This window comes from Lissotriton helveticus, chromosome 4_1 (assembly GCF_964261635.1).
Source record: "Lissotriton helveticus chromosome 4_1, aLisHel1.1, whole genome shotgun sequence".
NCBI classification, from domain to species: domain Eukaryota; kingdom Metazoa; phylum Chordata; class Amphibia; order Caudata; family Salamandridae; genus Lissotriton; species Lissotriton helveticus.
In genome coordinates this window covers 1320603095-1320615989 of record NC_136063.1, presented here as the reverse complement: position 1 = coordinate 1320615989, position 12895 = coordinate 1320603095, and the positions used below count along the sequence as shown (strand labels likewise).

The window sequence follows — 12895 nt, the reverse complement described above, 5'->3', positions numbered from 1 at the left end:
CATATTCCCAGGTTTAAGAAACCTTGTAAATCAGGCAATGTGTAGGATTACATGGATGTTGACACCCATAGAACTCCCCTTTTGCACAGAGTAATGTCTGAAAGGGGGCCATATTTACAAGGTCATGAAAGCGATACAGGGTAGGTTTACGTGGCCTTGTAAATATGGTCAGGCACACTGCGCTGCAGACTCGTCAAAAAAAGTGAGGCACCAGTGGAACAATGGGCTTGTATATAAGCACCCCACTTTCTAACATACACCCTTTGCAGATTTTCTTCATAACCAGTGAAATAACCGGAATTCAGAACTCCTCAAAGCAAAAACAAATCTTCTTTAATTCACCTCTCCTCATCTCTTGTCTGACTGTCATTTCACCAACATTCTAAATCATCCCAGCAAATAGCATTGGTAACAAAGAGGCATACAAAGAAAGGGAAAACAGGGAAAGAGAGGGATGGCTTTGGGTAACATTTTATACATTCTGATGAAAATATTATACCATTAAAAAGATAAGTTATAACAATCATTTACATGCTGTATGATGGCCTCACCCTAGTGTAGTGTTACATTCTGGTTTTCCTGTTCACTCCCTTGCCATAGTCCAAATAGGTTTAACTACTGTCCAGACCTTCAGTCAGCGAAAATCAAAATCACATTTTAATAAAGACTTCTATGCAGTCTACTTATATTAAAATGTATGTGTACCAACCAATTTGATTTGTGTTAACCTTCATAGTTATGTGCAGATTAAGGACCATATGTACGATGTGATTTTGCATGCGCAAATGGGTTTGCAAACCCGTTTGCGCATGCAAAATCACTGTTGGCCATGTACAATTCCTAAATTGCGAGTCGCAATTAGGAAGGGCCGTTCCCTTCATAATTGCGTCCGCATTGCTATGTGTCAAAGTTTTGTGACGGCAATTGCGGTCGCAAAACACTTGCAAATTACCACCGTCATCAAGAGGGTGGTAATGCAGTCACAATTTTTAAGGGGTCCCCAGGGGAACCCTTCCACTTTCCGACAGTCTCTAAAAATATTTTTCAGGGGCAGGCAGTGGTCCCAGGGACCACTGCCTGCCCATAAAAAATTCTACGAAAATGTTTATTTCTTTTTTTTAAATGCACATTTTGAGGAAAACAGGCTGCATTTAAAAAAAAAAAGCTGCATCATTAAAAAGCAGTCCCAGACATGTTGGTCTGCTGAGCCTAGTAGGCCACCTCCCTGGGAGGGCTGGCATCCCCAATTGGCTCACAAATTGTGAGAGGCTCATTAATATTAATGAGCCTCGCAATTTGCGACCCCATTGGGAATCTCAAAACAGTGTAATAACACTGTTGCACATTTCATTTAGCGCCTCCCAATTTGCAATAGGGGATGAGTAGCAAATTGCGAGAGGCTAAATGAAAGGGTTGTAGATCTGGCCCCTAAGTCTATAGCTAGCTATTTATTTTGTGGGCCCAGGATAATTGCAAATTTGAATCACAAGTAGACATGTATCCTAGTGAAAGCTAGTTATGCCTATACGGTGAATAGACTGTTGTATCCTATCACTACTCAGAGCCAAATAAATGGCATGCCTTACTTTTGCATATTTTCCACCTAGACCTGGTGAGCGTCAAACCATTGACATAGCTAATGTCAAAAGTAGTTTTTCACAACTTGACAAGTATAGTAGCTTTTGCCATGGGCCTGCTGTAGCTTTACTCTCAGTCCAGGCCTGCAGTGGCAAGACTGAAGACATGGGTGTAAAGTCGCACATGCACGAAGTGTACATGTACAAGCAGTGATGCTGACAGGGATCAGGGTGATGTCACACTAGGCCGAGGGTGGTAACTTTAGTAGCTGACAGGCTGAGTCTATGCTGAGTGCGATTTGTCGCTATGGATTTGCAGCAGATAGTTTGAACATTGTTTGGGGATTTGCAATATGGAGACCTGATGAAATGGGGAGCCCCGTGGGGATTAGAGTTGAAAGGGAAACAACCTTTACAACGCAACTTTTACAACGCACTACCATTACAACGAAACTTTTACAATGCAACATCCATTACATCGCATGCCATTACAACACAACCATTACAACGCATGACACTACAACGCATAACACTACAACGCATTTCATTACAACGCATACCATTACAATGCATAACATTACAACGCATAGTACCCTTACACTATCCAACACTTACCCTACTGTTGCACCCCCTGGAGTTAGAATAGTCATTTTTACCCCTACACTATCCAACACTTACCCCACTGTTGCACCCCCCTGGAGTTCGAATAGTAATTTTTACCCCTACACTCTCCAACACTTACCCCACTGTTGCACCCCCCTGGAGTTAGAATAGTAATTTTTACCCCTACACTATCCAATACTTACCATACATGCAATGTAATGGTATGCGTTGTAATGGTATGCGTTGTAAAGATAGTATGCGTTGTAATGGAATGAGTTGTAAAGGTAGTTTTTAAAAATTCGTTGTAATGGCATGTGTTGTAATGGAATGCGTTGTAATGGGTGTTGCGTTGTAAAAAATGCGTTGTAAATGTATGTGTTGTAAAAGTATGCGTTGTAACGTCATACATCCGAGTTGAAAGGGGATGTATTTCTGTTTGTTGCTGTTCCAGTATTATACCAAGACTGTGCCTGGGACTGCGGGCAGAGAGGCTGGTATCTAGCTGACCTCAGCCGATGATAGGAAACTATGAAAGGGACTTCAGTCTTTCCTCTTCATCGAAGGCCGTGCACTTCTGCTGCAGGCAAGGTGAAGCACTCTCCTGTGCTGTTGCTTGTGTCACTGCTCTGGCTGGTGGGACTGGGGGGACTCCCACTGATATTTGCAAGTTTAGTGGATCCTCACAGAACACCCTCCCAGTTGGACATCTTAAACGTGATTAGAGGACTACACAAATGTGTAAAATAGCTACAGATGATATGAGGCACAATGTCTGCTTCATCATGGCCATAAAACATTGCTGGTTTTCAAATCAGGACTGTAGACACAGACTGATTACCCATATGGTGGTTTGTCACTGTCTGACATTAGTTCCCTAGTTAGTGAACAGTATGTTTCTTCATGTCTCATAGCCTGTCAATAAAGTTGTCTGTTTTACGTCAAGACCTACTTATTCAAGCCTAGCACGAACAAAAGATGTAGTAGCCAATCCCACATTCACTGTCCATATTATGTGCACGCTTCAGGTTTTACACTCACTAATAGGTTGATGTCATATTGGAAGGGTTGACATTAGGCATTTCTGAATCCCATGAGATGCCGTGGGGTGAAGGTTAGATTTTGAGAAATTGAAAAGGGGGGCCAATACTAGGATCTCACAGCCTTTGTGTGGTGGAAACAGAAACAATACCTCTGCTTCTCAGAGATGCCACCTAATCTACTAGGCTTTTGGAAAAGGGTGAGAGTCCATTGGGTTCTCCTCCTTCAGCATCACATGATTGGAGGTAACAGGTACTTTTCTGACTGCTATCCTGCAGCAACCAACATTGCTTCAGAATTATAAGTGAGAAGTAGGGGAGTGTGTTTTAATTGACTTGTGTTCTTCCTTGCTCTGGCTGTGTCTTCCCTGTTGCTCAGCTAGTCTGAGTGTTAGAATGCCTGATGACCTCATAGAATGTTTGAGTGCCTGGCTTGAGTGTAGAGTGTCAGTTGATGGCAGGCAGGCTGAGCAGCAGGGAGGCTGCTCCTGGTGGGGTTTACTTTCTACCTTTCTTCTTCTAATGAACTTAACCTGGAACTAAGCTTTAATAAATCCAACCTATTTTATACAGCTGGCTCCAAGGACTTTCACTTTACCACAGAGTGTCTTACCTAAATTTACAAAACATTAATTGAACCCAAAATGAGTGTACAACATATTTACCTTTAAATCACACAATTGTACAAACACCACTGAAAAGGGACATTCGCTAGAAAACGGAATAGTCTATTAGGGTGCAAACGCTCTTGAAAGTGGACGCAGACTCAACAAACTCCTGGTATCAATTTTGTGGGATATATTCTGCAAGAGGTGTGGACTGATGGTATGGTGGAACAATGAAGAGTCATAGCCCAGAATGACTAGGGACAAGGGAGGTGAGACATCCACGGTGGAACAGCGATAACATGGGAAGGGGCTCGATACAACTTTTGCTACAATGTCATTTGAGGATAACTAACAGGTGCCTCAACTCACTTTTAACAAATATAGCTCCTGTCCTACCTTAGGATGTACTGCCAGCCCATCCAAAATTCTGTAACATAATTATATTTCATTTATGTTTTCTTTTTAACAGATTACATACATCACCCATGCATGCATGGATGTGAAATTTGGTGATAAACACATGGTGTTTGATCCCTGGGTTATTGGGCCTGCGTTTGCCAGAGGATGGTGGTTGCTTCATGAGCCTCCCGGGGACTGGCTGGAACGACTTTGCCGTGCAGATCTGATTTACATAAGCCACATGCATTCTGATCACCTCAGGTATCGTAACAAAGTAACATCGTATAGAACATATCTTATAAATGAGTACAGTCGGCATGTGTGTTTCAAAAAAAATTATTTGTGTTGTTGCGTAATCAGGGTTTGTGAACCACCCAATGGGTGGTCAATATATAGTCTTTGATAGAGGAAAATGATACCCTGTAGGGCATACCCATGTGCTCAGGCTAGATAGAATCTTCTCCTATAGCTCGGTGAAATCTACGCAGTTGCCATTTAGTTTCTCAGAATAAAATTGGGTGTGGACACATTGCACATCAGAACATCTTAGCACAAATGATTCTGGCGGGAAAAAAAGCAAATTATAATGGCCGCATAGTATGAGACTTCTAACAATTGATACTGACTGTAATTTTTTGGCTTGAGCCATTCTTAATGGTTAAGTAGTAATCGATAGTGGACCATGTACGCCCTGCTGTCACACAGCCTAGACTATTGCAGGTGGTAAGTGCCCCTCCTGCTACTCAAGTCATCACTAGACATGTTTCTTATCTGAGCCAACCCCTCTGGTTCACAAGACTTATGTTATTAAGCACCATTTTATTTTTAAAATGTGTATTCCCCAAGAAGACGATGTTAATGAAACGCGCTTTAGAAACAGCCAAGGGGAGGAAGATTAATAGCTGATATTGGGAGAAAATGTCAAAGAGCGTGCCATCACCATTGGGACTGAAGCCCAACCTGATACAACTACAGGAGCTGAGGAGGACATTCCTGTTTAACTGATGCTCGATCTACAGTCTTACAAGGCTGGCCGTTTAGGTGGGCGTGCTGTACCATGTGGGAGACATAGAAGTAGTTGTATTGGTCTCGGATTGGTCCTTTGACTAGAAAACACATGTTTTGTCTGCATGAAAATGTTCATCATGAGTTCTGCTGACACCTTTTTATTCCCTTTATGGAATGGTAGTTCACATGACTGCCTTCTCACATCTGGCCTCATTGAGAGTCTAATGATTCATTATGGATAACAGTTTTGTAGTTTCTGCTATTTCATCAACATAAGGTAACAGAAACTCATTGTGCTTTGAAAATCATTCTTTTTCTCAGTGTAGTATTGGAGAGATTCTTTCCGCCATGGAGGAGTGTACACTGTATTGAATTTCTGCTTGTCCCTTGAATTCCTCATGATTAGTGGCCATTGCTACTGGTGGCCCTAGTTTTGAGTATATCTCTCATTTGCGAAGGATTTCAGCCATGGGAAATTCTGAGACCTTACTGTTCTTAGGACGATCACTTGTGATGGATCGCTTTGTTTCAAGCAAATTCTGAGTCAAATTCAGGTTCATAACGTGCTCTCCAATTAATCTTTAGTTCAGACTGAGGCTAACAACAAAATTCAATATATTTAAATAATTGGAAGCACATTAGGCTTTAAAAGGAAGACATTGAGTGGTTTCGTTTCAAAACTATGTAAGTTTATTTAATGATTAGCAAAGTTACAAATTCAAATCATCAGAATTAGTTCTAATCAGGGATCAATACATGAATGGAATAGTCAGTGAATAATTTCATTGTCAAGAAGTGCAAAGACTTGTCTTGAAGCAAAATCAGTTCTCACATAAGCAGAGCACCCCACCCTGCTTTATCAGGGAAATCCTGCTAAGATGTCAAGAAAAGGGATTGTGCTATTAAGGCATTAGAAGGGCATTTGCTCTAAAATTATCTTTTGCAAAGTAAGGAAAAGGTAATCTGATTCTGCTCTAAATTGCTTTTTAGCTTAATTCACACCATTCTAACATTTCGCTACACCAACACGATTAACCTATATGATTCTTTCAGTTTAAGGTTCATGAAGATAACACACATACATTCGTTTCACAAGACACTACACAAAGAAGCTACTATAAATGTTCTTTAGACTTGCAGTTATCTCCAACAGAATGAGATACACTTGTTGAAGGCTGTGCAGTGCAACACATTCTACAAGATCACATAAAAGAAACATTTCACATGGAATCTGAAAACATCAATGACACATTGAGTTTAATCTCCAGGGAGTCGACTTGCTCCTGAAATAAATAGACGTGTTAGGGAAGCAAGATCACAACCAGGCGTTAACCATTTTTAAAATGTGGCCTACATTAGGTATAGCCAATCTGATCGTCAATAATACACAGTAAATATAATTACATTAGCAGATGTTAATGTCAACATCAATGCAATGCAAATATATATATTTTTTTCAAAGGAGTTTTTAGTAAGTTTTTTAACAAATGCAAATATTTTTAATATGAAAAAACTCTGAATTATTTTTACTTCTCAGCCCCATTTGCACACTCCTTTCTGATATCCGGGCTCTTCAGACATAACTTAACAAGTGTTTGTCTCATCCAGGACGTCAGGACTGGTGAGCTGTTAAAGGCCTCAAAGGTGCCCCATTCCTCTGTTCCCTGCATAAGTCAGCTTGGGGGTCTCAGATTCCACAGCCAGCCCCTATAAATCGGAAATGGCAAATATACTGTGCACTGTTGGTCTTTTCCTCTGAGACCCTAAAAGAACCTTCACCTGAATTCCCCTCACCATCAACAACTATTATTGTCTAGCTTGTGTGTAAGAGGAGGTCGGGTACCAGCTGCGAGGATTCTGTTAGCAATTTCTTCATCATGATTAGCTAGTCTGTTTTCAGAGGTTGACAAGTTTGACATTTCTATATGTGTGGCTGCGGATCTGCAGTTGTGCAGTATCAGAGGCGCAACTAGAACTAAACTTCGGGGGGATGGGGGGCTGATAAAAATTGGGGGGGGGGCTAATTCTTCCAGCTTTAGGCAGAGTGGAGATGCAGGGGTTCTAAGAAGGGGTGAAAAACCAACAAAGGCTCTTTAACAAGTAAATAGTCTTTTAAAGACCTGTGAAGTACTCGGGTGCGGCTGTGTGTGTGCCCGGTAAGCTGTCTCAGCCTGGGCTGACACACAACTGGGTTGGGGGAGAGGGGGCTGAAGCCCTTTGAGCCCAATGGGCGTCGCGCGCCTGTGCAGTATGCGTTTGAGCGCCTCTTTATGCTCATGCTGAAACAGGAACTTGAATTGGACTGCAAGGAGTTATATTCGCCCTCCCGACTTCACTACTGCAGTGGTCACCTCATCTTAAGTCCCTCTTACAATCATAAATATTAGTTTTTGGCTGGATATGTTGTCCGATAAGCCAGCCTAACCTTTTTTTTTTAGAATCTGTTACAGCCTTGAAACTCACAAATGTCTTTCTGATCCTTCACAACTCTATTCCTGGTTTGGGCTGAGGATAGCTCTGTTGACATTTTATCAACTATATATATGTAATTTGGTCTGACCTTTTTTTAATCACATTTCCATTATAGTTTGTACTCTTCCTCCGAAGAGGCCCTCACAATAATCAGTGTTTCTAAAGTGCTCTAATATCTCCCAGACAGCTCTTTGCTTTTTTATGCATAGCTCTCCTTCCCCTCTGCTCTCTAACTCTGTGACTCCTCTCTATGAGACTATGGTTAGCAATATGGCATTCGCCCCCACCAATCATTACTCCCTTTGGGACCCTCTCTGGCCAGCTCAATTATTTAACTTTGCCTTCTTCTGGTTGAAGCCCTTCTTCATCAATCACTGTCAGGCAGTGATCCTATCCCCTTTACATCTTCTACGTCATTTCTTGGATGTGGGGTGCCACAGGGCTCCTCCCTATCACCTCTCCTCTTCAATCTGCATGTGGAGCCTTTGTCAGTCTTCTCCTTCTGGTTGGAATATCTTTCCAACATATATAAGAAAGATCTAACTCATCGTCACACTTACAGTGTTCTGGGATGAGCTGACGTAAGTCTGGAGCTGAATAGGCAGTCTATGGTCTAAGATTAACTGCGACAAAACAAAAATGTTGGTGGTAAGGGCCCTGTCTTGCCCATGAGTGGACATCCTTTGGTCAGGAACTTAGAAGTTATTTTTATTGATGGCTCCTCAATTTTTGCTGCTGTTGTTCCTAGCTGCACGTTTACTTTTTGCCAGTTTAGGAAGTTACTCTTCCTAATACTCATTTCAGATGCTTGTCTGAGGCATATATCATTGGTGCAAGACATGATTATGTTGTCTACTTGCTTCTTCCCAAGTTTCTTGTGCAACACCTTAGGGCAGCTGACATCCTATTGCCTAGTTGACCAGGGGCAGCAACAGGTTTCTGTCATACTCACCCTCTTTTTGATTCCCTTTATTGGTTACCTGTTCACAAACACATCTTCAGAGTACTTTGCACTACTCATCAGGCTCTCCCTGAGCATTGTTACTTCTTTCTTCTAAATCTGAACAATACAATATGTCCACATTCTAAGTCTTTATAATATTCAATGAAATGTCTTGAACAAAAAAAGAAAATGGTAAAAAGAAATTACAAAATAAAATTGATTCAAGGAATACTCTTTCCCGCACCTCGGTTACATTTTTCCCTCATGTCTCTCTTGCACATCTCTCAAAAAACCCAAGAAAATCTCTTTTCTAATAGCTGATAACATTATATATTAAACACACTGCTAACATTACCTGTTTTATTAATCAGTGTTTATGTAATTAAATATGGGTAAAGCTGCAATAAATCAGACCCTTAAAGCTGTGATTAAAAGAGTGTTGGTGTGCTATAGAACTTACATTGTGTAGTCTATTCATAAGGTGAACTCTATGAGAAGCAGGGGATATCTGGTGTCTGCCATAATTCAGTGACAAGCAGCTCAGGAATACTTAAGTAGGATGCCAGATATATATATATATATATCATCAGGGTAAGATAAGGGGAAATGTATGGTGTTTACATTTGAAGTGTCTGAGCTGTTGTTTGTTTTGAGTACATTCGCAAACTTTAATGAAATAAAGACTGTGACAAGGAAGACTAAGAATCAATATAATGAAGATTACTCTGAATGAATCTGGACATTGTACCACACGTGGCACATGTAAAAATGAGACCATGGGATTTTGAAAGAATAAAAAGTTAAGAGAATCATCTGTAATGCTTGCTTGTTTGATCAAACCATTTCATTTTTGTTTTGCAGTTATCCCACACTAAAGAAGCTTGCTGAAATAAGACCTGATGTGCCAATTTATGTTGGAGATACTGAAAGGCCTGTCTTCTGGTATCTTGAGCAAAGTGGCGTAAAGCTAACCAACATAAATGTCGTACCTTTTGGAGTTTGGCAAGAGGTATTGTGTACTACTTAAACATTTGTATAGCACTTCATCACAGTTTTGGGGCCCCACATTGCTGTCATGAGATTGGGTTGTGAGGTAACCCAAGTATTTGGTTGGTCTACTGTGGGCGACAAACTCACAAAAAGTTTGCAATGAGTGGGTGTGATTTACTCTTGTGATAGGTACTCTTGGATTAGTTGTGGTATGCAGGAGTAAGCCAGGATTGCTACAACAAAAACCTACACCTTCATCTTTTTTAATTAGGCCCCAGGAAGGGGTATGCACACCACCAACAAGGTGCTAAAGAGCCGTGGGGGAGCTGCAGGAGTTGCAGCAGTCCCCCAAATGATATTTACAAAAAGGTTTTAAGTTGCTGAAGCTCTTGACGTCACAGTGCCTAGGAAAGGTGATCTTTATTTCAATGAGTACCTGTGCTGCAGCTTTTGCTGTACAGCTTGTGAGTGTAGGGACTCCTAGTGGTAGGTTCTATGACTGCATATTTTGTGGCCTGAAGAAAATAAAGGAAACACTCTAACCCACAGGTACTCATAGTACAGCCTGCGGGCCGCCAGCGGCTCGGAAAGCCTTCCTTGGCGGACCGCGGACCTTGCAGACATCTTACCCGTGTTAAAAAAATAAATAATTAAAGAGTGTCTGCAAACACTGCGTGCGACTCTGAGAGACTCTGCTGCTCTGTGGGGGCCCGGCATTCCAGTAGTCAGAGTGGAGCTGCAGGGGCGCTAAGAGGTGAAATACAAAAGCCTCATTAACATACAAATGGTCTTTTAAAGGCCTGTGAAGTGCTCGGTGGGCCTGTGTGTGTGTGTGACCAGGAAGCTGTCTCAGCCCGGGCACACACAGGCAGGGTGAGGTGACAGTAGGTGACAGCGGGAGGTAGAGGGAGGGAGGGAGAGGGAGGGAGACAGAGGGAGTGAGGGAAAGGGAGGGAGACAGAGCGAGGGAGGGAGGTAGAGGGAGGGAGAGAGGGAGGGAAAGGGAGGGGGAGGGAGAGCGAGGGAGGGAAAGGGAGGGGGGATAGAGCGAATGAGGGAGAGGGAGGGAGAGCGAGGGAGGGAGAGAAGGAAAGGGAGGCAGACAGAGGGAGAGCTAGGGAGGGAAAGGGAGGCAGACAGAGGGAGAGCGAGGGAGGGAGGTAGCGGGAGGGAGACAGGGAGGGAGGGAAAGGGAGGGGAGGGAGAGAGAGGGAGGGAAAGGTAGGGAGAGCAAGGGAGGAAGGGATAGTAGGGAGGGAAAGGGAGGCAGACTGAGGGAGAGCAAGGGAGGGAAGGAAAGGGAGGGAGAGCGAGGGAGGGAAGGAAATGGAGGGAAAGGGAGGGAGAGCGAAGGAGGGAGGGAAAGGGAGGGGGAGGGAGAGCGAGGGAGGAAGAGGGAGGGAGAGAGAGGGAGGGAGGGAAAGGGAGACAGACAGAGGGAGAGAGAGGGAGGAAGGGAACGGAGGGAGGGAAAGGGAGGCAGACAGAGGGAGAGCGGGGAGGGAAGGAAAGGGATAGAGAGCGAGGGAGAGCGAGGGAGGAAGGGAAAGGGAGGCAGACAGAGGGAGAGCAAGGGAGGGAGAGGAAGGGAGAGCGAGGGAGGGAAAGGGAGACAGATAGAGGGAGACAGAAAAAAGGGAGACAGGGAAAGGGAGAGGGAGGGAGACAGAGAAAAGGAGAGGGAGGGAGACAGAGAAAGGGAGAGGGTGACAGACAGAGGGAGGAAGGAGGGGGGGAGGAGGGAGACAGAGGGTGACAGACCGCGGGAGGGAGGAGAGAGGGAGGAGCGAGACAGAGGGTGACAGACAGAGGGAGGGAGGAGGGAGGGAGGGGGGTGACAGACAGAGGGAGGAGGGTGACAGACAGAGGGGGGAGGAGGGAGGGAGGAGGGTGACAGACAGAGGGAGGGAGGAGGGAGGGAGGAGGGTGACAGACAGAGGGAGGAGGGAGGGAGGAGGGTGACAGACAGAGGGAGGGAGGAGCGAGGGAGGGCGGTGGGAGGGAGGAGGGTGACAGACAGAGGGAGGAAGGAGGGAGGGAGGAGAGTGTCAGAGGGAGGGAGGAGGGTGACAGACAGAGGGAGGGGGGAGGGATACAGAGGGAGGAGGGCGACAGAGGGAGGAGGGCGACAGAAAGGGCGACAGAGTGAGGGAGACCGAGAGGGAGAGGGAAGGAGAGAGAGGGAGACAGAGAGAGAGAGAGAGAGAGAGGGAATGAGACAGTCTGGGTGAGACAGAGGGAGAAATAGGGAGAGATGGCGGGAGAGAGGGAGGGAGAGAGGGAGAGAGAGGGAGAGAGAGGTAGAGAGATAGAGAGAGAGATGTGTGTATGCCGGGTCTGGTGGCTCAGTGGACGAAGGCATCCACTGCAGGGACCTGTGTTCAACCTCATGGTCACAGTTTTTTTTGTTGCTCTAGCCCCGCCCCCTCCCCCACTACCGTGCCCCCATCGTGCAGCCCTCGGACACAAACCACACTGTAAATTTGGCCCCGAGAGAAAGTTTGTGAGTACCCATGTTCTAACCCATGTTTTTGTAGGATTTACAAAATGCTGTCTTTAGAATACTCTATTGACAATGGTTGTTGGTGACCATTACAAAGGTTACATTAATTATGAATGCATTTACACGTGATTATTGATTTTATTGGTATTAATGGCAGTATTTATATATGTGCTTACATATATAAGCATGTGATCAACCCTTGTCAAAACCATTAGGCTTGTCTTAAACTTAAACACCTATGTGGTGACCCTTGACAAAACCAAATAGGCCTGCTTGATTTAAAATGACACCCCTTATATTTTGATGTTTTCTTCGGGTATAGGTAGGAGTATTGTGATTATGGTGGTCATGACCCACTAGCTTCAAATGTAATTCTGAAAATGTCACCAAAAGCGTTTTCATCTACCAGCTGTATATTTGTAAATAAATGCTTAGTATTTAGTAGCGTGTGTGTAATAAATTTACTTTTTCCAAATAAACAGCACTGGCTGCACAATAATTTCTTGAGTGTTGTTGTTGCGAGCCAGCAGATGGAGATTACTAGCTCATACCACTTCCATTGGGTAGGCCTTGGACTGCTCTTTTTTGCTACCTGGAGAGAATCAACTACTGCAATGGGGTACCTGGTTCCCATTAAAGAGACGATTGAAACAATTGTGGACCTATTACTTGTACAGGACTCAAATCATGCAAACTCATAGATATGTTATATGACATTGTAATTAGACATGTTAATAAGATCATAGTTTTAAAAA

General features: G+C 43.7%; 1 protein-coding gene across 1 annotated transcript in view; it reads left to right on the top strand.

Annotated features, from left to right (window-relative positions):
* Nucleotides 1-12895, top strand: part of LOC144829101 (cytidine monophosphate-N-acetylneuraminic acid hydroxylase-like) — a 694590-nt gene that overhangs the window by 413739 nt on the left and 267956 nt on the right. The window contains exons 5-6 of the mRNA XM_078687905.1: nucleotides 4295-4485; nucleotides 9509-9656. Of these exons, the coding sequence (XP_078544031.1) occupies nucleotides 4295-4485; nucleotides 9509-9656 (339 nt within the window). The remainder of the gene's footprint in view (nucleotides 1-4294; nucleotides 4486-9508; nucleotides 9657-12895) is intronic.